At 39.7% G+C, this 26,454-nt stretch overlaps 2 protein-coding genes across 3 annotated transcripts; one reads left to right on the top strand and one right to left on the bottom strand.

The window, feature by feature from the left end:
• Nucleotides 1–1,012: 1,012 nt before the first annotated feature.
• LOC141904609 (uncharacterized) lies at nucleotides 1,013–6,709 on the bottom strand. Of its 2 annotated transcripts, none has more exons than XM_074793222.1 (2): nucleotides 6,585–6,709; nucleotides 1,013–4,592 (listed from the first exon to the last, which is right to left on the bottom strand). In XM_074793222.1, exon 2 carries the CDS (start codon nucleotides 4,559–4,561, stop codon nucleotides 3,950–3,952), a length of 612 nt encoding a protein of 203 aa, XP_074649323.1. In that variant the 5' UTR covers nucleotides 4,562–4,592; nucleotides 6,585–6,709; the 3' UTR covers nucleotides 1,013–3,949. The 2 variants fall into 2 exon arrangements, with proteins under 2 accessions (XP_074649323.1, XP_074649324.1); XM_074793223.1 differs by lacking the exon at nucleotides 6,585–6,709 and adding an exon at nucleotides 4,794–4,812.
• Nucleotides 6,710–11,634: 4,925 nt separating this feature from the next.
• On the top strand, nucleotides 11,635–25,535 carry LOC141903496 (voltage-dependent calcium channel gamma-7 subunit-like). Its single transcript, XM_074791618.1, has 3 exons — nucleotides 11,635–11,818; nucleotides 22,836–22,970; nucleotides 25,168–25,535. Exons 1-3 carry the CDS (start codon nucleotides 11,635–11,637, stop codon nucleotides 25,533–25,535), a joined length of 687 nt encoding a protein of 228 aa, XP_074647719.1.
• The last annotated feature ends 919 nt before the right edge of the window (nucleotides 25,536–26,454 follow it).

The raw sequence follows: 26,454 nt of genomic DNA, 5'->3' as shown, positions 1-26,454 counted from the left end.
AAGAAAAAAACATTAAAATAAAAATTTTGTAATTCATGTAAATTCATTCTCTGTTTATAGCGATTTTTTAACGTTATTAATCGAGGATTTTGGATTTCCCTTGCTCGATACAATCTTGTGGTGGTTTCTCCAGGTAAGTGTATCAATATCGAGGAATGCGCTGCTTGCTTTACGCTGGTTTCCATGGATACCATGCGAGAAATCTCTCCCATCTGTTGAAAAAATAGCGCAGAAACATGTTGCGTGCACGATTCGACAAAACTGGCGAGAGGCTAAATCCAACTTGATGACGAGATAAATTCTCCAGCGACTATGATATCTTTCCTCTTTTTATTAACAGCAGTAGACACCGTTCAAATCGCGTGTTATCTTCTGAATATTTTTCGTGACGTTATATACGAAATATATACCACCCAACTCGGATATTACTCCAGTCGGACCCTTTTTTACGGTTCCAAAAGATCCGAAATAAGCGCCGAAGTCAACTTTTACCGTGGTCTTGGCAGTTTTTCAAACCTGCTTTACGTCAGACAGACTATTTCACTTCCACAAACATCAGAAATACATGTTATTTCATGTCTGTATCAAATACGTCGAGATAATTTTCCTCTTGGGAGCCCACAAATCTCGCGTGTACATCCTCTAAATGTTTATCCAGACCTCAACGTCGTGGTCGGGTAACTGCAGTTCTGGTCTCCATAGAAACAGGCTCCATCAATTAGGTTCTCTTCGCGTTCATTTGATAAATACAAATGGTTCGCGTATAATCAACAGGCCGCAGTTGGATTATCAGGGGATTACGGCTGCTTGCAGTTGGTGCCGTATATTAAATCTAAATTCGCCCATTAAGCAAAATCTATGTTTTTCGGTACATACATACCGCGTAAAGTACGTCATGTATTGTATTTTACCATCTGCAATCAACCGATAAAAATCTTTATTTCGTTTGAAACATAAAGCAGAAGACTTCATTACAGCCCAACAGACGTAAAAACAACTCATTTGACTTCGTCAATATTTTTATTTTTTTCCATTTACGTAAAGCAATTGTCGAAAAAAATACGGCTTTTCCTCACTGAACATGGGATGGGATTATTTTTAATTCCAACCTTTCAAGGTCGCACCTCGATCCTATTGTTTCCATGGCAACGAATTCCATCGGTAAGCCAATAAGTTGCCTCGGAACTTTCCGCTACTGCTCACAGCGAGTAGCCTACCTGTACATCTGCCGAGTTCAGAAGCAAGCAAAAAAAATATTAATTCTCATTTTCTATAAGATGCATGCAAAAATATACAGACGTTTTTTATAGATATATAGTAGCACATATTAACTTTATAGATTTAAACAGTTATCCTTAATCTATATATATATTCTTAACAGTTCATTTCACAAAATACATCTATATTCCATTGACATTCACCTATATCAAATTATATATTAGGCTACATTTCATGTTTCTAACAAAGTACTGTAGGATATAAAATGTGTCAATACTTGACAGTTTGACAGTCAGAAAATACAGACAACTACGAAAACCGGACAGCTTGAAAATTTCAAAGATTCAAAAAGGCAACCGCCACGTAACCGTGAGTCGTGTGTCTTATGGATTGATTTCTACAAGGGTATCTCATCATACCAGGAACTCGTTAGTTTTATATAGAATTTATTTTCAACTAGATGAAGTTTGATTGTCGAATATATCCCTTCTTTATATGCCTACGGAAAAAAAATCAGGCAAAAGATGTTTACGAAGTCGTTTTAAATGCCCAATACTTCAAGAATTACAAGAATTTTAATGCCCGATACCTGCAGTAAAGACAATTTTCGATTGACTACGAGAAATCGCTCGTCAAGTAGGCTAATCGTTTATGAAACAATTGTTGGCATGTTAGATTCTAGATTCGTTCATACTGCGGTCCATAATGAAAAATCGAATCTAAATCGATCGACAACGGGTGAACTTTTGACCAAATCGTCTCAAATGGCGCCTCGAAAGAGTGGTCATAATCGCGCGCGAAGCATCCTCGCTCGGCAGGGATTCGAACCTGTTGACATCGGCAAACTCTGCGGTACGCGACGCGACATGGTACGCGATGCCATCAGGTTCGAATCCCTGCCGGGGGAGGATGACTACAGGGGACGTATAAACGCGCGACGGATCGAGTCGGATCACGTATTTATCAGGTATTCAGTTGCGTGGTGCGTTATAAACAGTATAGCACCAAAAATATTCAAAATAATATCATAGAAAATACTTTTACCCTATTAGATTTTGCTGCTACGATAGAAAATCATAGCAGTAGGTGCCATCGATCTGGAATAGCACCATTCATTGAATGAATACAAAGAACACATATCGTTTGGAAACCATGGTAACGTAATAAATCGACGGCACAATCAATAATAGAAAATAATGATGATGATTATATTACAAATCAATAGACATCAACTTCGCACATATATGTTTGTTGGATATAACATATTAAGTGCATTGGATATATTCAGGCCCATGCCGAGCTTTTTTGAGGGGCAGTTAGAAAAAGGGCACTTTTTCACCGTGAAAAGGGGCACTTTCCTATTGAAGACGGATAGATCTTAAACATGATTTTTTAACAGTGACACGAAACATTTGAGAATGGATCACTTATCATTTTCCAAATTTCGAAAAATCTTGACCCTTTTAAAGGGGCACTTTTAAAGGGTACGTTCGCCACCCCCGACACCACCAACCCCCCCCCCCCCCGGCACGCGCCTGCTACGGACTATACATCACGTGCTTAGAAAATCGAGAATAAATTCATACTATTTTTCGAAACAAAAGGAAAGAAAGCGGAGTTGAGGAGTTTTATATCATCTAAAATATGTGTATATCGTATTTGATTTCATACGAATAACGTAAATATACATTCAGCAAAACGTTTATATGTAACGATTTTTTCATAATCATTGTGAGTAAGATATACATTTATATATACATATTATATAATGTCATTCCATCATTATGGTAGTTGCTCGTTACTATACTATGATGTCGGTTAGCAAATAACGTTTCTCGCGTTTGATTAATTCCCATTTGAATCGGTTGGCATCGTCGTGTCGAGGAAAGGTCGACATCATGGAATGCAATACCGCAGTACATTCCAATCATAAGATCTATTCCTGATGTTTCTCGTGGTGGTGATAATGATGATGACTGATTAAAAAGCGTGTAAAGAGCTGTACACCCTCCGCGATCGAATCCTGCCAGCCTCTACAATAAGCGCGCGTGCGTACAATACATTCACGATAGGCCGTCGTCGTCGCATAAAATGTGTCATAAAAAATCATAAGTATAAGTAAACCCTTTATATGTTTGATTTGATTATGGATTCTAAAACGTTTTAGACTCTTTGGTGATTTTATCGTACCCGAATATGCATATTATGAGTCTCTCAATATACGGGTTTATCGAACCAGACACCTGCGATGGAGCATCAGCAAGCAAGGTTCAAAATCGCCCTGAATGGGATGGGATGGCTACTATGGCGGTGAACCGATATTCTCTCGATGTATGTACGTATATATGTATGTATATATATAGGTCTTCTGTGACCTTTTAATCCCCAACTGGCTTTTTGTCACCTCACAGTCTCGCGAAAAGAGTTCTTGCCGACGTTTAACGATACGTATCTTTAACCCTGTTTAAATCCAACAATAGCAAACTGTCTGTGTTCATCGTCGATTAATGCCCTTTTACACTGAAGTGTTATCGTGAAAAGTTAGAATTGTCGTTAAAATGCATTTTTCAGTTCGTTTTCCCTTGAAGTTCGCTTTCTTTTAGAATACTCTTCTCGATCGGGGCGTGATGATATGGAAAGCGGTTTATAAGATGGTTGATATTACTATGTAGGCTATGTTTCTATATACGTGTTTCAGGCCTGCACTGCAATAATCTCAAAGACGTAGAAACTAGACAGCAGCATTCGAAACAGGAGCGGCTTGTTGGGCTTCCGGTCCGTAACAACATTTACAGCAAGTAGCGGCCTGAACAATGGCGATGATGAAAACTACCAACGCAACAATGGCGTTTATGATGGTCAAAATACCAAACATAGCAAACAAATGGCCGCCATTCATGAGAACCACGGCAGCAAAAAGCAGAATGGCGAAACAAACAAAACTTAAGATTGCAGATATCACGCACAATACTATCGACGCAATCATATATCCATTTTTGCGGGTTTTGCCGGCCATAATGCCCATAACTCCAGTGACGAGGAAAAGGGCTCCACCCCAAAATCCTTGGTAGAATTTCGATCTGCCCTTCGACATTTCTACGAAACCATTGATCAAATATAGACAGCCGAATACAGTTAATGTGATACCACATCCTAATTCACGTTTGGCTTTGAACCCTGGGTTGAGTAACTGAGTCGGCTGGTACGTGGTTGCTATGTAAACCGGGGGCTGAGCTCCTGGTTGACCCGGTTGGTACCCCGGCGGTGGTGCAGTGTACTGAACTGCTGGCTGGCCCTGTTGAGGTGGGTATTGTTGAGGCGGATATTGTTTGTTGTCCTGCATTTTCAACTGTTGGAGAGCGTCCTAAAAAAACCTGAGAAAAAAAGAACGAAAGATCAATATGATGATCGCATAAGGAAACGTAACCCAGATATTTGCCCTGGATAATTAACAAACATTTCATTGTACACGAGAGTGATCGAGTTGTATATGAAGTTCTAATCAACATTTTTGTTACTACACACATAGACCACGCTTTGCAGAGTGTTTATTGAATATCTACTTGATTATGTACCAAAGCATGGCCTTCGTTTCTATCGGTTCTACAACTGCTTGATTAATTAACCGACTACTTCGTTCTAAAATATCGATTATATCCCCTCCGCAATGCTGCCATGTAAAATGAAACGAAGAAACGTATTCTGTGGAATGCGGTTGGAATAGCACGAGAATCGATTCGGAGTTTCGTTGTTGAGACGGTTTGACGAAATGAAATTATTCGCAAGCATTTGAATGGCTATGAGTGACCGATAAACAATTTTTGAAAAGATGGCCCGACTGACTAGGTCATAGCGCCCGTAGGACTAGATGATACAATGTAACATAATTTGATTTTGCAGCGAAATAGAAGTCACTGCGCGCCTTTGTATCTAATCTTGTATGATTGATTTTGTCGTAACTTTTGGATAGGAATTACTAGCCATCACCGCCGCCCGAGCGTCATACATTTAAATCGCAAATTTTCCATCCTACAAGCCCCGCGGGAGCCGTGATGCCTCAAAAAACCCAAAATACGATTTCGTCAATTCGTCAAATTAACTTCACCTTAGAAATTGACGAATTTCGTCTCTCGTCAATGGTCACCCGCTTGTGAGCAGCGAAAACAATACACGCAATGCATTACGACAGTCTAGTAAATTATTTATAAATGCGTGATAATTTTCCCGTAATAATGTATTCTGTATTATCAATATTCACCTAGAGCTATTTCCATACGTACGATGTACATCCCCAGGAATATCTTTTCATAAATTCCATACAATCCCGACTGATATCGACGATTTCAACAGTAAATCTTGCGTCAGAAAGTGGGATTTTTAGGACCAAGTAAAATCCTCCGCAGACTTTGATTAAGTCGGATTTCCGGCCTTGTTCCGAAAACTACGACTTGAGAAATAATTTCTGTCTGAATTGAATAAATATCTGACAAGAAATGATTCAAAAACGCCGAAATATTTCGGGTTGATTTTTCTATTCTAAAACACTGTATCACATTTAAAATAACGACTGTTGACATGCATCGTCGATTTTAAGCCAGAAACTGGGGTCGGAACAGAACAGGGAAGAAATGAAACTGCAATGGAAACTGCAATAGCCTTCCGGCTTTCGAGGAAGGATTGTAACTAAGAAAATAACCTACGAGATAGACGAGTTTCCGACTTAAAAAATCAAACTTTGGAATATATCAAATTTCTTCGCAAGAAAGAAGTAAAAATCGGGATTCATCCTACTATATAAGCGACTATCCAACTTTCCGCTGATATCCGACTTAAGTAAGGTTTACCGTATTTAGTTCAGTTGCTCTAGATTTTCGCTTTTGGCTTGGCAAAAGAATGTTGATTGTTGAGATGAATGTTACCAGGAAAAATGCATTGGCTGTAATACGGTATATGCATTTTTCCTGGTCACATCTGGTTGCCTTTCAGAAGATACAATGGACGTATTGGAAACGAGTATGACAAGTATAGTTAGTGCATCAAATACCAACAATAAGTAGCAAACACCCGTCATACAAACAATATTGCCATTTTAAACGCCTTTTTTTCACGAACCTCCCGATAGAAAGAATACGGACTGAGAATTGTAGCCTATCATGTATAATCCTACACTCCCAGAGGATATTTGAATCGTAAATGAAAATCTTCTTTTAAAATGATGAGATGGCGCCATGCATTACAACGGACACGCCCCTATCATCCCCTTAGAACCGATAGAAACCTCTTAAACCACGTGTAAGCGCTACATTCTTCATAACATTCTACTAGCAAATTATTTTTCGATAGGTTATGACAATATATCGACCTACCTGTCAAACTTTCGAACGGATCGCGAATATGTATGTGTATATATATATCTCGATACGAACGCGTATCCAGGGTCGAATGAGAACGGAAGGAGACGCCGCGCGGTGTGTATGCAGCCTTCACAAATCGAGTTGCAATGCTGGGAACAGCCGAGTAAGGATTTGTCGCGTCACGTAACTAAAGCGTCATCATCGTAGCCAGTTATTCGTTCCATGGTTGTATGATTCGTTCATCCCTGGATACGTGTATCAAAATATTATGTCACCTCAGGTTTAAAAGAATAGATACAATGTATTCGTATGTCAACTGTATGTAAAATAAACTACAGCAATTTATTCTTAATATTGCCTATTCAAACACGCCAAATTCAGGGACCACTGCAGAGACAGGGGAATAGCAACAGGTACGATTGTACGGCGCACGCCGTACCGAAGTTTTTCTAACACGTTGTTAAAAAAATTATGGGTTGTCCATGTGGGAGTTTATTGATTGAAAATGATTGGAGATTTAACGATGTAATTTTCAATTTTCGAACTTCAGAAAATGGCGAAAATCAGAAGTATTTAACATGGCTCAGAATGCATGAAATGGCCCTAAATTGGAGTTAAAATTTACAAATTGTCAAGACCCCGCAATTAGTCTTTGTACTACTCGCGTATACGGCGCTCGGTAAATAATCCGCCGGACCATCAATAAATTGGTTGCTACGCCTCTGAAAGAGTAGCACAAGAACTAATTAAAAAGGGCATAATCCCTAGGGGTTTTGGGGTTGTCCCCCAAAAACTTTTGAAAATGTACTGCCTTCTGGTGCGATTTCAAAGCAGTGCCCTTAGTTCGGAATTGTTGGACGAGTGAATGTAAAGAATTATCTGCCTCGTCTTGTAAAATAGATGTGTCCTTTTCTACTTTTGGGGTTGATAGGGACAAATAAAATGTAGAAATGAAAAGAAGGCACGATTTTTTCGCGACGCTTACACGTGCCTACTATACGGTGCTACCGCCTGCGCGCCTATAAACAGAAATTTTACATACATGTGATTCTGGTTAGATTTCCTATCCAAAACATAATATGTGAATTGATTTATTAGATAAGACGTTTTTCACAGCCTGTCGAGATCCCTAAAACCATGGATTCTACAGTCCTCAAACGAAATCCATGGAAGCGTTCGGGCGTTGTAGTACAGTCGTTGAGAATTTAGTTCGACGATCGATCAACAGGTGGCAACAGAGTAAAATTCTGTCGTGCATGCGCGCGTGCATAGATACGTACGCATTCGTATGAATGTATGTATGTACGTACGTATTCGTATGTATGTATGTATGTGTGTGTGTGTGTGTGTGCGTGCGTGCGTGCGTGCGTGCGTGCGTGCGTGCGTGCGCGCGCGCGCGCGCGCGCTTGCGTGCGTACGTAAAAAAGTGTTATGTACACTTCGTATTCATAGGTCTTTAGAAGTTCTTTGTACATATTATTTGCCGATCCGGCGAAATAAAAACTGTTCGATCGTCCACGGCACCTCGTGAACTCAGATCCTAAATTGCAATTAGCCGCTCCACCGATCCCAAACTTCTTAACCCTACGGAACACGTTCGCGTCATTAATTTTCGATTAACTCCGCGCGAGCTCTATTACCCGACCTTTCATAATTAAACGGCCTACCCCGACCGCGGTGCTGATTGGCTGTCGTAAGTAATCACGTGACTCGCTGATGACTCCGCCGGGAAAAGAAAACTGAAGACGAATCGCGCGGCAGTCCTGTAACCGGAGACTGATCGAACGGCTCGCGCGCTACGGACCCGCGCTCATCGCTCATACGGGACGTGTCAATATTGTTTCAATCGCGATGTCTGTAGAAGACACGAATATATACATTCCAAAGCCGGTGACAATTTCGCCTGAAACACGCTTCGTTCTCAGCTTTTCTCTTGGAGAATTCAAATGCATGCGATACTGTTACTGATGGGAATATATCCGAATTCAACAAGTGTACAGCAGACAAATAGGTTTTGGCGTGCGCTTTGCGTTTATAGGAGAATCTGGAGTTAGATCGCGCATGAGGTAACGCAGTTTGTTGTTTGGTCTTTTACAATCATTATTCGCTTGATGCCTATATATTGTACGTAAATCTATAAGTTGAAAACGCAAAGATTCCTATAAACGATGATTTTATTACGAAAAGGCTTTTATTCAATATTCAAATTAATAAGTTATGTTTATTCTAAAATAAGTTAGTTACCACTGGCCCTAAGTCAGTAATATATACATATCAGCACCGTCGGTTTTATGTGAATGATTATGGATTTATTTCCACCTAAACCTGTCTTGAGATATGAGTGTGTCGTTCCTTTTGAGCGTGGTGCGCGTTCCTCATCAATAATCCCAATTCATATAGTGTCAAAGCTGAAATGTAACCATCCTGGATGCAATATTGCTTCATCTTCACTGCAAGATGCTTTTTTACCTTGTTATCGAGATTGGTTGATTATGTCTATCGGTTTTTTGGACGCGGTAAGCGGAGATATTCGTCGATTTTCTGCTGGCATGCGCATACGTGCGTCGAAACTCATATACCTTCATACCTCATCACCATCAATCATCGGACGACAAGATCAAATATTATATCAGTGCTTAATTACATAATCTGACCTGAATCTTAAGTGAAATGTCGCATATCGACACCGTTAGGAATAAACGCATAATATAAGAAAAAGAAATTCACTTTCAAATACAAATTTGTAACAATTAATTCTGCGGAAATTCTTATTTTGTATTCATTGTAATATGTAATCATTTCGTATGAAGTGACTTATAAGTCTAAATTAGTGCTGGCCGGTTCTATATCTAATTCTTCCTTTCATGTTCATATATGATATACATGTGACCGTGATAACTAAACAAGCAAATAGATATGTATCAATATATATGTACAACTGTAAATACATTATTTGGCTCAAAGTCAAAATGGGTAAAAATACAAAATCTAAGAAGAAACGGGTATAAGATTTGCTAATTTAGTCCAAAGATCTTAAATTGATTATCGAATGTTTCACATCTTGATACGCCATATAAATAATCATTGTTCAAAAAACATAAGTGACTTCTGACTTCTGTAGTCTGATAGTCCATTGCGAATCATTAAAACTAGATGAGCGATGGGTTCATCATTTTTGGAAACCGAAGACGTAAAGAAGCAAATCGAAACTAACTCTCACCGTGGAACAGCAGACTTCCCGTAGAAACTGTAGGATAGAATTGACCAGGGTTTCACAGATCCCAGGGTAAACTGTTCAAATTATGTTTCTTTGTGCTTTCTCGCTATTTCATTGGGAATAAAGAAGTTGCCCTGCTCGGCGTCGTGTTGTGGCCCTCGAGGGCCCCATTATTGCATTTTTCAAGTATATATATACTTCATGACATCTGATTTTTAACAATTTCGGTTTAAGATTTCACGCAGAGGGATTTCCCACAGCGCACTACCATCTCACTGAATGTGGAGTTTAACAGACGAAATTTCTACAAAAGGACAATAGAAGAATGTGGACAGAACAGTACATTTAAGAAAACACCCCCATCGATGTGAGTCGCTTTATAGCCGCGTTCAAACTAGATACGACGCTTATGGAGTACCGTACTTCGCAGCTATTGTCCACGCTCCCACTTCAAATTGCGATTATGAAAATCAAATCTGATTCGACAGGATAAATTCGCCTTACTTTTTCAGTAAGCCAAAACTGACCTATTAGCCTTTAAATATTGCTTCATTTGTACTGTCGCGTCGAACCCAGACACGTAACCGGTCTTCAATCTATCACGCAATGTGATGTCAATGCGATAATTGTTTCCTGTTTCTGTCTAGATTTGTTCGGTTTTAATTTGTCTCGTTTATCATACGGCCGCCAGGATTTCAATTAAACCACTTCGAAGCGGGTGTATTATACTCGCGCTGTACTGCAATAGATTATTTTCTCGTCGGGAATTGCCAGGGAGATTAGAAACAAAAAGGGATAGCTCGAAAATATTGATGAGCTCGGCGTTTACACGTCACTTCCGGTCTAACTTTCTTCCGTTAGGGTAGGATTTGTACAATCGCATCTCTCGACTTGCCCGGAACTAGCCCTTATTCGGTACATGTATCATCGGTGATCCGGTATTGTTCTAAGCCCTCGCCGGCGACCCCGAGTCGCCAGGAGTCTTTTGCATGCGTCTATCTGGTTTTCCTTTTATAAATATGTCGCATAATCTCATCAGGCAAATGTCGTCAACTAGACGAGGCACATAAGCCGATGACGGATCGATAAGGTGCAACGAGACCATGGGGGAAACCGGGGCGTTTAGAGTTCACACGTCAGTTCTAGAGGAGCCACGTCCACCATATCGCTAGTTGGTTCGCTCTAACTTGAACTGTATCTGAAACCATGGGCTCTAATCTAGTCCGTGCTAACGAACAATAGAAGGCTAGCATTTTTGGAGTCCATGGTGCTAGATACGGCCATTCAAAATTGATTCTGTGTTTCTCAAAACACTGGTTTTTCAAAAGTGACAAGAGAGGCATGGTACTTATTTTTACCTAGTTCTTTTTTTAACTTTAAATTAAAATTTTTAGAGGAGCGTTTAATTTCTTAAGTATTACGTACAACTTTTCTTAATTTTCTTAATTTATGTCTTCACTAAAAATCGTGTTGAATAAATCATTGATTGAATTGAAATAACCTAGATTTTATCACACACAGAAACTTGTTATTTCCTTTTTAGATTATTTGAGGGAAGCCGATCTTGTGTGATACGTTATTTCATGTTAATTTTGCATGTTTGTTACGATCTAACTATTGACAATTTGACCTTGAACATGAACTGGTCACAAACGTGGTGGAGCTAAACAAAACTAATAACGAAAGCGAAACTAATTGGAATTGCGTTAATTCTCTGACAGAGACTTTTAATTATGTGCGCAAATCATTCCACAAATGTGTCCTGAATTCAAAATTGAATTTACTCGCCGGCTCTAAATGTGTATACGTATCTTTACTTCAGAGTCGGTTAATCAGCTCGGCAAGATGCATTGTACAGCGCGGATGTTGGGCATAATTTCATTGAGTTTAGGAGCTCTATCTGCGGTGATGCTGTCGTTATCGTTCGCCACGGATTACTGGCTGAAGACTAAAGAGTTAACTACGGACAGAAATCACACCGTGGCCGTTTTTAGACATTTCGGTTTCTGGAGAATTTGTACCTACGACAGTAAGTATCGATTTTGTTAAGTTAATCGGAAATACATACGTGAAACATGCGGGTAAAACGGGACGGAGGGTAAAATTTGACACAACATTTATAGACCAGCTGCTAGTGATCTTCAATAAAGAAGTTTCCAGTTTCTAGGCGCCATTTTGTGGCGGTCCCTCGAGGTCCCATTGTTGCATAATTTGCGCTCATTTTTAAAACATATATAAGTTTAGATTGAATATCATATAGTTCTGCAGTCCCTTGCTCAACGAAATCAATTTATACACTATTTTAAAGGAAATGAAATGCAGCATCGAGCAAGGGGCTGCAGAGCTATATGATATTCAATCTAAACTTATGTTTTAAGAATGAGCGCAAATCACCGCAACAATGGGGACCTCGAGGGACCGCCACAAAAAGGCGCCTAGAAACTGGAAACTTCTTTATAGCAATTGACTGCATCCACGAGTAGTGAGCGCAGGGGCTCGTATCAGAGTTTTAGGTGCTCTGTACAAGGAAATATACTGCGACAGGTGGTTTTTGCAAGTCATTAAAGATTAAGATTAAACGCCTCTAAGGAAATAATACTTCCGATTATGGAGGTAGAAGTCGTTAAGAATGAATAAATTAATGAAGATTAAAAAATCGGAAGTATGAAAATAGTAAACGAAACATGTTGTTTATTTTGAAAAGAAGCACCGCGGTAGTCGTATTACATAATCATACATTATGAAAAACCTCCTCAAAATGAATGAACTCAAATGCAAGATCTCTTGCTTTCGAATAATTTGTTAATTACAAGAGTAGACCTCAGTAGACCCGTTAATTGTGAAAATCCGATGTATTTATAGTTCAAGAGTATTGAATAAAGAAATTATAAAGTATATTTGAATAAGTATTAATAAAGTATATTTGCACTTGCATTGAGCCCACTAGGCGGTGGTATTGGAAGACACCAGGCGGTTTGGTCATCTTAATATGCCCCAGCGCCGTGGCGCTGTCGCAAAAAACGATGATCTATTAATCCAGTGTCTAACGATGACAAGGGGGCTAACGACGCTCACAAGGGGCTGGCCTCTTCCCATCTTCAGGAAAACACCTTGCACCAGATGATATGTCCCAGCGCTTCGTAAATATTTGGTAATTTGAATTTTACCAAGCACAGCAACACTAAAAGCCATGACGCGTTTGACCATTGTATCGTCATGCGAAAACGCAACCCTTTATAGACTGCGCTTAAGCAACACCCGCAGAAAATTCTGTCGATTGACTAAGTAGCGTCACCCCATCTGTATCGTGCATGTTCATTTTATTCCACGATGGCATATTTTATTTTATTTAACACTTTTAAGCGACGTCTCCGTATGAATTATTCATGAATTTGTCGTAAACTGTCGAGAAATATAAACTATATCAGACACTTGCGAAACTGTGATGATAAATTGTCGCCTGGGATGATGCCGAGTTCACACCTTCACCGCCCAAGATAAATTCACATTTGATTCGTTAATATATTCTTTTAAACGGTGAGAATTGAAATTTATCTGACGCCGTGGACTGCTTTCGGTCTGTTCCGAAAACTTATCGATCCATGTTTTACTCCTTGGAATGTAATAATGTATGTATATGAACAATATGCGGATGTCAAAAACGCATACATCGTGTTATTGAATATGGAAATATTTGAATCATATACGACGTATTTTGAATTATATACGGGAAAGGAGACGACGAAGGAATGAAAACGAAGAGATATTTCATACGAATGCCCGCAGTCGGCGACGGATGCAGATAAAATATGCAAATCACGTTCCCGGCCCGCAGGCGTTGGATGGTATTACTAGAATATTAATACACAGCGATATTGGGTTTTATGTGAACATCTTATGTAAAATACCGCCGATAAAAAATTAGGGTTTAGGCCTCCCGTCGGTCTGCGGGAGAGATCTTCAATTAATTGTCGGATGATTTACTAACAGATTATGCCGCCGACATGTAATATTATATTCTGTAGGGAGTTTGACTTAAGGCCCGAATTACTGACTGCAAAAGAAACAATTTGAAATCTACAAACCGGTATTTTGGATCTATATTCAAAGTATGAGATTTACAGATTGTCAGATTATCTGACAAGCCACCGGCGACAACGATTCTCTGGGGCCCGAACCCCGAAATTGCCTTGCGTTAGATCCCATTACATGTTGTATCTAGGGCCAATGAATAAATTTTGTCAAAAAAACTTTCTGAATTTCGACCCCGTTCCACAGTTATGAGGTCATCTTCAAGGTCAAGTCACTGAAAAACAGAGTTTGTGTGCCTAGTTCTGCCGTTAGGTGGCGCCAATTCTTTGCACTGTAGACTTCCATACTAATATTGTAGCCAAATTTCATCAAGATCGACCCACTATTCTCAGTAGAACTGGAACTTGGAAATTGGACCAAGATGACCACGGGTAGATATTTTACCATACCGTTAAATGTTAGGTTCTGGGTTCGAATTCTGGCGCAACACATTTTCTTCTAAATTAACTATTAACTAAACTACTAAATCAATATTGCATAATACCAATCCACTACTAAATCAGTAATGTATATTACTAATCCACTACTGAATCTCCCAAGTTACTCATACTCTCAGTATATGACAATATGCATTATGAGATACGAACTTAACTAATTAACTAAACCAAACTGCAATTTCATAACATTTCTTCATTGGCCTCTGTTCCATTAATGGCAAACCAAACCTTTCGCATTTGCTTTTAGTACCAATGCCAACGAGTGCCAACGAGTCGGTTATAAAAAAGTGTATTGAAGCTGATATACTGTCTATACATGTATATCGTATCGTACAACGATGATTTTTGATAATGGTAGATTCTTCTATAAAAGCTCGTTATTCCGTTTTGTTTTATTGTTTTATGGATTGGCGATAATGGTCGGGTAAGGGTTTTACTCGCACAACGACGAGTCTGTTTTCATAGCCTTCATTAAACGCTAACATATCCACAGTTCTAATACCGACGACGTTTGCGCGCCGTCGAATAGTCCGCTGTATATATTGTGTACGATTGTGTTTTTGAGAGATTGTATGGTGATTGCTCCGAAATCCCCGACGGCGCTTCGCAAAATTACTCGCGAAAACTGATGGAAAACGCAGCAGTGACCAGCGAATACCCTTCATAAGTCCGATCGAATCCGCGTAGGACAACGGCTCGGGGTATAGCGCTGAATTACAATATTTCCGACTAGTCAATTTTTTTCCGAGCTATTTCTGTTGGAAGCGCGCATTCGCGTCAAATGCTATTTCCCTGCCGTGACATAAGTAATTACCGACGGCTCGAACTCCAGCTACTGATGTTGTTACTGATATATGATCATAATGATGATGACATTACCTGATGGACGCTCAACGCTTTAGACGAGATGAAATGTCAATTTAACCGACACTCGACTCCGTCGCGAAAGCGCTTGCCGTTTTCAGTGTCTGAAATACGATGTTACCATGTGCGAATTTCTGTCCCATGATACAAGCCCAACAATTTAAGAGGCCATCTTTTTTCGATCTGTGCGCGATCCATTATCAATTTGTTGGTACCAAATGAAAGATGCTGGCCGTGCGTATGTTTAAGTATCGACTTCGTGTCGATGAGAGAAAGTTCTTGAGATCTTTTGACCGCAAAAGTTCGGACGCTCTGCGTGACGCCGATGCGCGCGCTGTTCTTTAAAAGTGATATCATTTGTAATCACGGTCGACCGAATATCAACTTAGTAACTGTACTTTCACTGTCTGCTATAGCGTGGTTCAATAGGTAGGCTACATTAAAACGTCCTTAGGGGGGTTCTTTGCTAATAACATCTAAATGAACACAGGGATCTGATATATATACATATCTCTTCGGCTTTGAGTCCATTTTGAAGTGAGATTCCGACAGTCGTATCGAATGGCCCCCGGGGACTTAGAGAAAAGCATTCATTGCATTTATGAATATCAATGTCTCGTGATGATAAAATGTAAATATCAATACTACTCGATATTTTTTCGTTATGATATCCCGCCAGTAAGCTTCAGCGTCTTACGGAGAAAAAAGCCTGAAGGTATAAATACCTATACTTTTAACTCGCCATCCCCCGTCGAATATGTATAGATATCAACGCATCCATATATGAGAAGAGTTCATCGCAATCTTCGTCGATCAGATTGGGTTTGCCGCGCGAATTCATACCTGCCGTATATAAATGCGACCAACAGCGGAAGCTTAAGGCCACCTCATTCGCATCCACGCCACGGAAATCATGATATGAAATTAACAAAACGCTACATTATCGTCGCGTTGACGTATTTAACGCTGATCGGACCGCAATAAACGCTGTATCTGCCAGTTACAGCCGGTATCAGAGGTGATTTCTATCTCGACATTTATGCCGCCCATGTTCGTTGCTTTGTTGCTGTGTTAATCACCCCAGCTAGCTGTCGGATCGCATTTGTTTTCTAATCATATCCAATAAAGCAGCCATTAAGCCCAGGGCCCGAATAGTAATTATTTCTGTTCTGATGGTACAATCCACTAATAATAATAACGACGTACACGTGGATAGCGTTCCCAAATTGGTTTTATGTATAATCGTCTGTTTGATGATGGGCGCGCAGCTTTAATGCGCGGCATTTTTGTAGATGGATCGAGGGAAGATATCAAAACGCGCGCGCGGCGGCTGGCTGCGAGGGAGACAGTGAAATGAAACTAATTTATTTTCTTACAACAACACCGTCAAAAGCGTTTCCATTCCGAAAGGACATCCAACAGAGAAATTGTACGATGAAACTGATTCAAAACCGTCTATACAGCCCACTCAGATTACTGAAAGTTCGGCCATCACATTCAAAATCGAGACGCCCAGTCAATGGATTACGAAACTCATTTTATAGACGATTCAGTGTAAAGATTTCTGGAACTCTTCTCTAGAATACTGTTCTAAAATCGATTCGTGAATCTCCCAGCGTACGAGTATTCAAAGAAAATATTCAAAAGTCCTCATTCTTTAGATTGTTATAATGAACTTATAAATGAAATAGAATATCATTATTACTATTATTATAATGAAATTAATTATATAATCATTATTATATTATATCAAAAAAGGCCTGAGAGTGAATGTGCATGAATGTTTTTGGGTGGCCCGTCTCCGATATCCATGGTGACGACCAAATGATAAATCAATACTACGAACCATACATGGCGAATTGTCTTCCTTCTTAATGTATCTGTCACTGATGTTACGCTTGATAAGTTTGAAAGAATGTCAATTATCATATCTAAAACTATTTATAGATTGTTTACGGTTGTTTTTGGATTTTGAAATGAACGTTCATCGATTTTCTTTACGAGTTTTCAATGAGTAAATCTCATTTCCGATACCGGATATAAGATTAACATCCGGTATGACGTAAAAGTTTCGTCGTGTTATCTAAGGTGGGGTCGATATGGACTCAAAAATGATTCGCCGTCTTTCTATGCATCGATCGATAAAGACATGGACGTGAATCTATCCGGAATACGTGGGACCTTTAAGATCGACATGGATTTCGTTTTAGAGCGCCAAGTACTTGATCGAGGTTTGGGACGATTTTTCCTCATCGAAATCAAGTAAAACACTCGCCCACTTCACCGAACGAAAGTGATTAGAAATCTATTATTCAGGTTGAGTTTTCAGAGCAGCCGATGATGAAATATCAACACGAAGGAATCAACACGATGATGATATATATACACATCTACATATTTCCCAGTGATTATTGCATGAATATATTATGTACAGCCATCACCCTAAATTACTAGATAATGAACTTACACTCGGCTGCGACGTCTCCAGTAAATCGAGTAACATGATTGAAAACTAAGTATAGTCCATTTCTTGATCATGTATCAGATAATAAGGTTTGAAATCGTCGATTTCGTAAAGGCACACTTTCCAGGTATTAGCGGATCGTCGTTATGGCATTTTTCTATGACATTTGCCGAAGTTGAAAAGGGCACATTTTTTTACAAAAAACGAGGTACTACCTACTAGATAGTTTTAAACAATAATGCACATTCAGCCATTCTTCGCAATTTCATCTTAATTGCCTGGAAACTACATTTCAATGCGGTAAATTGTCTAGACAGCATCATCAGGACTTCATTTATCGTTTGGAAATTGCACCAAAAGCAGTTAATTTTAATGATTTTATTGGGGAGGAGTTGTTTGCCTTGGATTATGCCATTTTTCTCAGGTTGTGCTACCCGTAACAGTGGTCGCTGGCTCCGCCCCTATGACCGGGTCAACGCCGACCTGTGGACAAACTTCGATTATCGGAGTTATTCGAAAATCGAATGTCATCCCCGAAACTATGGCCCAGAAATAACGAACCACACAACTGACCACCGTCGCTCACGACCGTAGGCGTAATAGAAAAACGAATTCACCTTGACCTTAAACCGCGCACCTGCAAGCACCTATCCGCGCACCTGTGGAGCACCTGTTGAGGGCTGTAGTTCGAACCTATAGTTCCAAAATGGCCGACACCGTGAAATGCGTTACGAAGTAAAATGTAGTTGTGTGATCGGCGGTCGTATTTACAGAATTTTTGTTTAAATCGACGCACATAATTGGAAATTTCGGTTCCGGTTAATTCAAAAATCTTCCAAACAGTCTGAATCGAGAATGATTAATGCACCCAATATCTCTACAGATGTCCATTATAACGGGTATATAACATATTCATTAATTCTCCTCTTTCACGGCGCCTGAAATTTGCGCCGGAAAGATACATTTACATATAGTCTTTTCAGATAGAGAGACTTCAGTCGTCCACTCAACGATATTGCTTCTGCAATTTTTATGCCTGCCAATCGACAATTTTCGACGGTTGGCTCCGGTTACGACGCATGCTCTGTGAAATCCTACCTCTGTGATAAACGGCGTGCAGTGGCGCAGACACTAACGAAAATTGAAAAGAGATTTTTGAGAAAGCTCCAGTGGCTATAATGCGGTCATAAGCACCGGGCTTATTCATTGCAGTAAGATCATGGGCGTATAATTAAACTATAGTTCATAAGTCTATGGTTAAATCAGATAAGAATAAGGTTATGTATAAGAAAACATCCCACTAAGTGACCACGAAGGGCAAATCGAAACGGTTTTTTAGAATGGCAGGTTATAGTAACCCAATTTGTATATAGTGCCCTTTTCACTGTGCAACGGTGCATTAAATCGGTATCATTACCCCTCTACCATTTATCAGTCATCTCTCCCCGGGGAGAAGTAACATCCGAGCAGCTGCTAGGTGCTCTGGAGTCATCTATCAGACCAGGTACCCGTTTACGCCTGGGCGAAGAGAGGCAATGAGGATGGGTGTCTTGCCCGGGGACATTACGGTATAATGTACGAGGTTTGAGATTTTATTTCGTGGAATTTATTCTAGAAATATTGATTTAAAACACCGTTTCGTTGAAAATGTGCCTGCTATCAGTGGCTTTGGTACGGCATACAATTGGCCATGGAGCGATACAGCATCAGGCACTGGGAATCACTCGGAGAACTAGTGTATATGTGTGTGAGTCGTCGGATTCAGACGTACATTAACATCGTGTAGAAACGCGGATATAATGTATCGTTATTTATCACTATTCATGTCACCCGTTGCTTGTAACGTCCTTACATTATCTTGTTTCTGCCAGATGCTTTAGTCGTTTGTCGCCAGTTAGGAACTGACGACAACTATACCAACTACCGCTGAAAAATTCACATAAATGCTGCCGTAGATTTTGTTTGATTTCGAGAAGGACTAGTGCTCACATATTTTGAAATTCGATATTCCCTGAAGTTCGACTATACAGCTATTATAGATCGACGAGCGACGAAGTTATAAAACCTGGTGAAAAACCTTGGAATTTCATGCACAAAAAATAATCGCATTGTTGTATTTCCTGATCCTTCCATCGGGAGTTCAAATGTATAACCTGTACCGTCAAAGCGTGATTTGGTATGTTCGTGTATACTTATACATGTATATTTCTTTTCCAGGGGAAATTTTGTTGTTGCCCGGTCGAAATTTGTCCTCAGTTCCTGCTGAAATAGTTGAAGGTATATATAATATGAACTCTGAATCATTCCCTTTTCTCTATGTATATATGCGTATGGTATTCCATCAGCACTTCGATCGCTGCTTGGCGGAATGACTTACCACCCTAGAAAAACAATCGAATCAACTAAACAAATGAATCAATCAATCAATTCAATTACTATTTAGTTTATTATGTACGTGTATTGTATATTGCGTATTTTGCGTAAACTATAGCTGAATATTTAATTTTGGAAATCGATGTTGATATCCATTGGTTAATTGCCGAATGACCTATATACATGGACCAATGAAAATCGACGTCTAGGACGATGTGTTCTTGGCCGGCTCCCTGCCCTGAATGGATTTTCCAATTTTTCACATTTTGACTTAATCTTGTGGTTGAAACGTTCTCTTCTCTTATTTCAAAGTTGATGCACAAGGAATAATCAGATTTTAGTAAAGGCGTGTGTAGGGCCGGCCTTGCAAACGATACACATTCCAAATATACTGTTTTCTTGTATATCATATTTTTTCTTGCTAGATACGTAACAACCTATGACGCTAAATGGCTGTTTTCACGTTTTGTACTAACGATCAAACAAACAAATCCTCTATCGTCAATTATTATGGAATCTTGAATATCAGTTTTGTTTACATATAAACGATCACAACAAGCTGATCGAGATCATTGTTTTCCGAGAAATTCGTCCTTTACTTTCGCGCAACTTTCTCGGATACCACAGCTGACGCTATCACACTATTCTTCACCATTGCCAATACCGCGTTTGCTGTATCACTTTCGTTCCTACTCGTGTCGGCCTCTTCAGAAATGTTACATCCGGATTCCGGATCGCAGAAGGAAATGGCCGTAACAGTAGCTGCGTGATTCCCCCGAACGTTACAGCGGCTGATCCCATATGTGAAAGGAATTTCCATTAGAATATTACTCCTCGGAGAGTCGCAAAAAAGCCGTCGACGAAAATTGCATCTTTTCCAACGCGATCTCGGGCTCAATGGGTATATTGTTATGGTAGAATAGATAGCATCGAATATTGTTGTGAAGAGGGAGTTAATGAACGTTATACTTGTACGCGAAAGATCAAAGGTTTATATTCATTGGGAATTATTCCTTCGCATCTTTATCCCTAACCTGGCACACTTGTACCGAATGCTCAGACGTTGTTGTCTGAGGTCGACTCAGTGTAAGCGGGGTCACCAGCCCTTCGTAAACACCTCGAAATATTCAAAACGTGTTCCAGGTCCGTGCCGATCATGTTCAAAGTGCACCTAAAAAGTCAGTAAAGCAATTCGGATCGAGATTTTTCGCAAGTTGGATAGAATGTTCATGTTTTTCAAGTAATCCATTCTCGTGAGATATATCCAGGTACTGAGATGAGGGTCGTATCTAAGATCTGTCCTTTTTCAATAGAAAAGTGCCCCTTTTCACGGTGTAAAAGAGCCCCTTTTCTTGAAATAGTTGCCCCTGAAAAATAGCTCGGCACTGGCCTGTATTCACATCTCGCAGTATAAAATGTGATTCTCATACGGTCAATCCTTGGAATAATCAGTCTGATTACTCTAAAGTCAATCAAAGATTCTCAGGCGTTTCACCGCTATAACAGCGAACCCGGTGCTATTTACACTTTTAGAAGCGTTCACCACGGGTTGAGGCGGATTTCAGAAAACAATAATAGATTAAGATTTAATGTCTTTATTGGCCGACTATTTGGTCTACCAAATGAGTGACGCTGGATCCGGAATGTTTTTAAAAGCTTTTTTCGTATTTTAGATACAACATCGTCAATCTATAAGTGTGATAACATAGTGTATTTCGAAAACGAAGATGATCTCCCGACTCTGGGATCGACGCAACCAGACTACTCTCTATCGGCTACAAGTAGGCTTAGTAAATGTACATATTGCTACCTATCCTATCCTCTATCCTCTATTCGTTTACGTTCCTAATTTCACAAATCAGGGATCAGTTTCAGACAGCGAGTGCTTCATCAAAATCGACTCTTATACAGCGACTTTTTAGAGTCAATTCTTGAGTTAAATCTAATTCGATTATGGACCATGATCAGTAAGAAAAAACCATCAATTAATGAGATCTTCCTTTAATGAATACAAAAGAAATAAATTTTACATATTAGATTTCAGTAGCAATTTCTTTTGCAGTAATTTCTAATTTGCAATGATTTATCGAGGAAGTTAAAAAAGGTTGTATTATAATGGGCGGAGCATGTGGTAAACAAACCACTATATTGAACATCTGTCTGAATATGTAATTGCTCACTACATCTTGTTTCGAGACTCTTGCAATTAGCATCCCGCAACTTAAAATGAATATGTTCTGGTATTGTGTCTACACTAATGGTTTCTATATCGTTTTTGCCTGTCGTTTCGAGTAATACAGAATATCTGTTTAAAGTTTGCATGGCGGCTGAATAAGTAGAAATTGTAAATCGTTGTTTCATGGTAAAAAGCACACTTTCTATGTTTCCGTGTTCTGTTCTTGATCTTGTAATAGAAAAAAAGAAACATAATATAGCTGATAAATGTTTTATTGCGTTTTGAAATCTAGTTGTTTTTTAGATATCGTTATCTTGGATATAGCGTTGGTTTTTATTGTAGTTTTACATCGTTTTACTACTATTATACTAAAATTGCATTCGGGGAACAGCTTTTTTTCTACTATATTCTTTATGTCGATATTCGCTAAGACTAAAACAAACATTAATATGTTATATATATATTTTTTTTGCCGAAAACGCTTCGAAAATTGCTTCGTCCGTTGATTAACAGTTAGAGAAAATGAAAATCTGCTTGCTTATTTCATTACCGCGGCATAAGTTGAATGAATAATGTACCAGCTGCAGACGTGTATTTTCGATGGGTATTTGACATTATGATATATTTTTCCGCATTTCAGTCGCATTCCAGTCGATAGCCCCGATGCCTGGTTTCAGTTTAGTGCTGCTAGTAATTGGATTCATTGTCAGCGCTTGTGGATACCTAAAAAAAGATATGAAGACCATCGTAGCAGCCGTCATTTACATCACTTCCGGTTAGTATATGGTCAAGGTCATAGTGCGGGTCACTTTTTTATTCCGCTGGCTCGAATCAGATTATGAAAAACTACCAGCCAAAAAACAGGGAAAGCTATTCTGTTCGTGTTGTATCAACTCGCAAATCCAGATTCTGTCAAATCACGCTAATTCTTCATGGCCTTCACTGGCTCCCAAACCAATATTGTATTTAGTTTAAAATCCTAATCCTTATAACATTTAGATTCCTAAACGATCTTGTTAATCCACCGGGTATATAGGCTTCACGTACTCAACCTTAGTACTTTATTTACCGGTACCTAGCCCCCCCCCTAGTTCTTTTGATGTAAAGCCATTGAGCATATCTTAAATGGATTTTCGGATGCATAATTTATCATGTTTTAAGCGTTTGAACCAGAGAACTACGACTGAAAGAAAAACCCTGTCCATCACGACTCGAAGCTAGTCATTCGGGTGGAGAACTCTCAATAGAAGATTCTGCCACAAGCGGAATAAAAAACTCGGCAAGGAACCGCGGGCATGCACTTCCCCCTTTTTGGAATAATGTTACTGAAAGATGAGGCCGCATAAGAAGACACGGATGACGTATTCGGCTGAAGAGTTTTCTCCGCGGTATAAAACTAGATACTGCAAACGTTAGCGGTAATAAAATTATCCCTCGTTATCAAAATCACTTCTTTCAAACTCCCAGACGCTCGTGAATTCCGATGTATTAGCATTTGGCCCGCTTGGGAAATCTGTTCGGTTCTGAAACCTGTTTCGTTGTTGCGGGACTATTCGGACAGACGATTCGTTCCGTTTATCGTGCGTTTTTTTACATCTGCAAGTCGAGTGCTGCACATAAATAAGAGGCTTATCATTTCGCTTTACTCGCCGGGTATTAAATCCAGCTTTATGCCAAAGGTCTTTGAGAGTGTTATCAATGCAAAAATGAAGCTATATTTGGCTAGACCACAGTTTTTCGACGATGTCTCTCATCTATTCTTGTCCCTAAGGCTACACGTATACGACTTATCATTTGGATTAACCTATTTCTAACCACAGGGCCTTTACTGATTCCTGAAACGAATCGAAATACACTAGACGCCGCGTCGGACCTTAGAGTGATATCAGAGTTGGATGTTATGTATTTCGTGTATAGTTTCACATAAAATATTTGAAAAAACATCCGAGTTGATAGGATCCGACTTGAGGGGAGTCCACTGTAGTTCGATTAAATCCATATAAAGCCGTTTTCAGTCGGAAATCCATATATGTATATAACGGACCCCGTTCATTCGCGTCATTTCGTGGGGTATAGACACGGATGCAACGAAAAAACATGTAGAAATTGTAGATATAACACGATGTATTCCAGAAGTAAGTAAACTCCTCTGTCGACATTTCTGAAGACTATACCAGAAGCTACAGGCTGATGTATGTGCATTGCTGACACCAGACACCCGCTAAACGCAAGTTCTCTATCATGTTCAGTTGACAGATAACCAATAATAATTGCTACTTTCTTTTATCTCGCACAAAATTCATCATCACTTGCCTCGGTAACGTGGAGAACATCACAGAATCAAGATCGCTTCACTGAACAAAATGTCACTATGCGGTCGACAACAAAAAAATACATCGGCTTTTTCGTTTCCGGCGGGAAGGATTAGCGAGAACGGGTCAAATCAATCTTGGATTTAAGGAATTGATTTTTAACCAGGAATAATCTAGCAATGTAGTCATGGGGAATGCACCAGGCGTTCTGAGTTCTCATTCATATTAACTGTCGGTTTTTCAACGGGCGCCTCGGGTTTCGGCGTGCCGGTAACACTGTGGAATAACGAAGGCTGGTTAAGGGGTGGTCTCGGGGTCCAGACCCCTGCATTCCAATCGAGTTTGTGATTTTCGTCAAGGCAGAAGTCGCGAAAACCCATAAATTTGACGCTCAACCTCACGAAATTGCATCTTTTTGGGTTTATTTCTTCTAAAATATCTGAAACCGAGGGAAAGACCCACCTTATCCGAGATATGCCTTTATCTATCTCTGCTAAATCCACTTCTACGATAGTCGCGATAAAAACATGCTCAACCCACGGAAGCTCTGAACGCGGCGGTGCTTCATTGGCAAATAGCTTCCACTGCCGAACGTCATAAAACTGGTCATTATTCAGCCTACATATCTCCATTGCATAATTCATTAATTTCTAATTTCAGGAATGATACTGGCTCTCGGGATTATACTATATATCAGTACTCTAAACGATGAAATGAACCACGTGCCGCCCGCTAAGGGCGACAATCCCCCGATGTTTTCGTACGAGTACGGTTGGTCGTTTATGTTTTGCGGTTCCGCGTACGTATGCAGTCAAATAGCCGCCATGTGCCAGATATCTCTGTATTTGCGACGTCACGCCGACGTGGAAGACATGATTCGACTCATTCCCGGTTTGGAGCACAAGGTCGATTTGATTTTGCAACGGGACGTGATCAAAGAACGGGACCTGGACTTCGCGCCGAGCACGAGCCACGGCCAGTCTTATCAACACCATCACCACCTCAGCTCGATCGGAACGACGATTTAGCGCCACAGAAAAATTTAGCGACGAAATAAATACACACGTATATCTGAAAAATTAACTCGCTTAAGGAAGCTTTGGTCATTAGAGAAAAGTCTTTCCACCATTCCGGTTTAAAATTCCCCGGACCACGAGATCAGTGCTATATGCACGATATATGTAAATATATTTTGCGTATTTTATTCGGTTCCGGGGTCATGCATGAAACCCCGGCTCCTCGAAGCTGATATGAATTTGATAAAAATCACTAAAAAGAATAACTTAATCGATAATATGCTCTCTATATTCCATGTCATTTGTGTGAAGCTCGATTTTTGTTATATACCGACTATCTTAATTAATGATGTATCAAAAACACACACACGGTGATGTATCCATCAATCAACACCTTCTAACTTTATTATTGTTAACTTTTTTCTAATAAAGGTTTTTGTCATTTTTATTATAAAGCCTCACGAGTTGGTAAGAGTTGTGCCTTGCAAATATCATACAGTTGTTACGTCTAAAGTTAGCCCGACAGTTTGTATTGTTTTTAATCGAAGAAGTCCCGCAATTCGAATTTTATACGACAAGATTTATCATTTTGAAACCACAATGTATCGGCTGTTGACAAACAGCAATCATCGGGGGGAATGACCAGAAAACAGAAGTAACGCTGCATAAAAGCTTACCGGACATAAAAAAAGCAATGTGTCATTGTGACAATCTCTAGTGAACTAAGCCCTCGTCGCTACAATTCGGATCCCAGGTCAACGCCTAGCAAAATATAGTAGTCAATTTCAGTTTCAGATGGGCCTAACGCGTTTAAGGATTGTGGCACATTGACTGCACCATTCCGTTATTCGGGAGGTACGATGCAAGAAGAAACGACTGTCAATCATTATCAGAATGGCCACTTTCCGTCCATTGATAAAATTCCCTGATT

The sequence above is a fragment of the Tubulanus polymorphus genome, chromosome 4, assembly GCF_964204645.1.
Source record: "Tubulanus polymorphus chromosome 4, tnTubPoly1.2, whole genome shotgun sequence".
NCBI classification, from domain to species: Eukaryota; Metazoa; Nemertea; class Palaeonemertea; order Tubulaniformes; family Tubulanidae; genus Tubulanus; species Tubulanus polymorphus.
This window is presented reverse-complemented; position numbering and strand designations above follow the sequence as displayed.

Bases quoted from the DNA above. Each gene is read 5' to 3' on its own strand.
- LOC141904609 (XM_074793222.1), bottom strand. From the start codon at position 4,561: ATGCAGGACAACAAACAATATCCGCCTCAACAATACCCACCTCAACAG.
- LOC141903496 (XM_074791618.1), top strand. From the start codon at position 11,635: ATGCATTGTACAGCGCGGATGTTGGGCATAATTTCATTGAGTTTAGGA. The intron at 11,819-22,835 runs GTAAGTATCGAT...TCCGCATTTCAG, and splicing joins GAGAATTTGTACCTACGACA to TCGCATTCCAGTCGATAGCC. The intron at 22,971-25,167 runs GTTAGTATATGG...TTCTAATTTCAG, and splicing joins CGTCATTTACATCACTTCCG to GAATGATACTGGCTCTCGGG.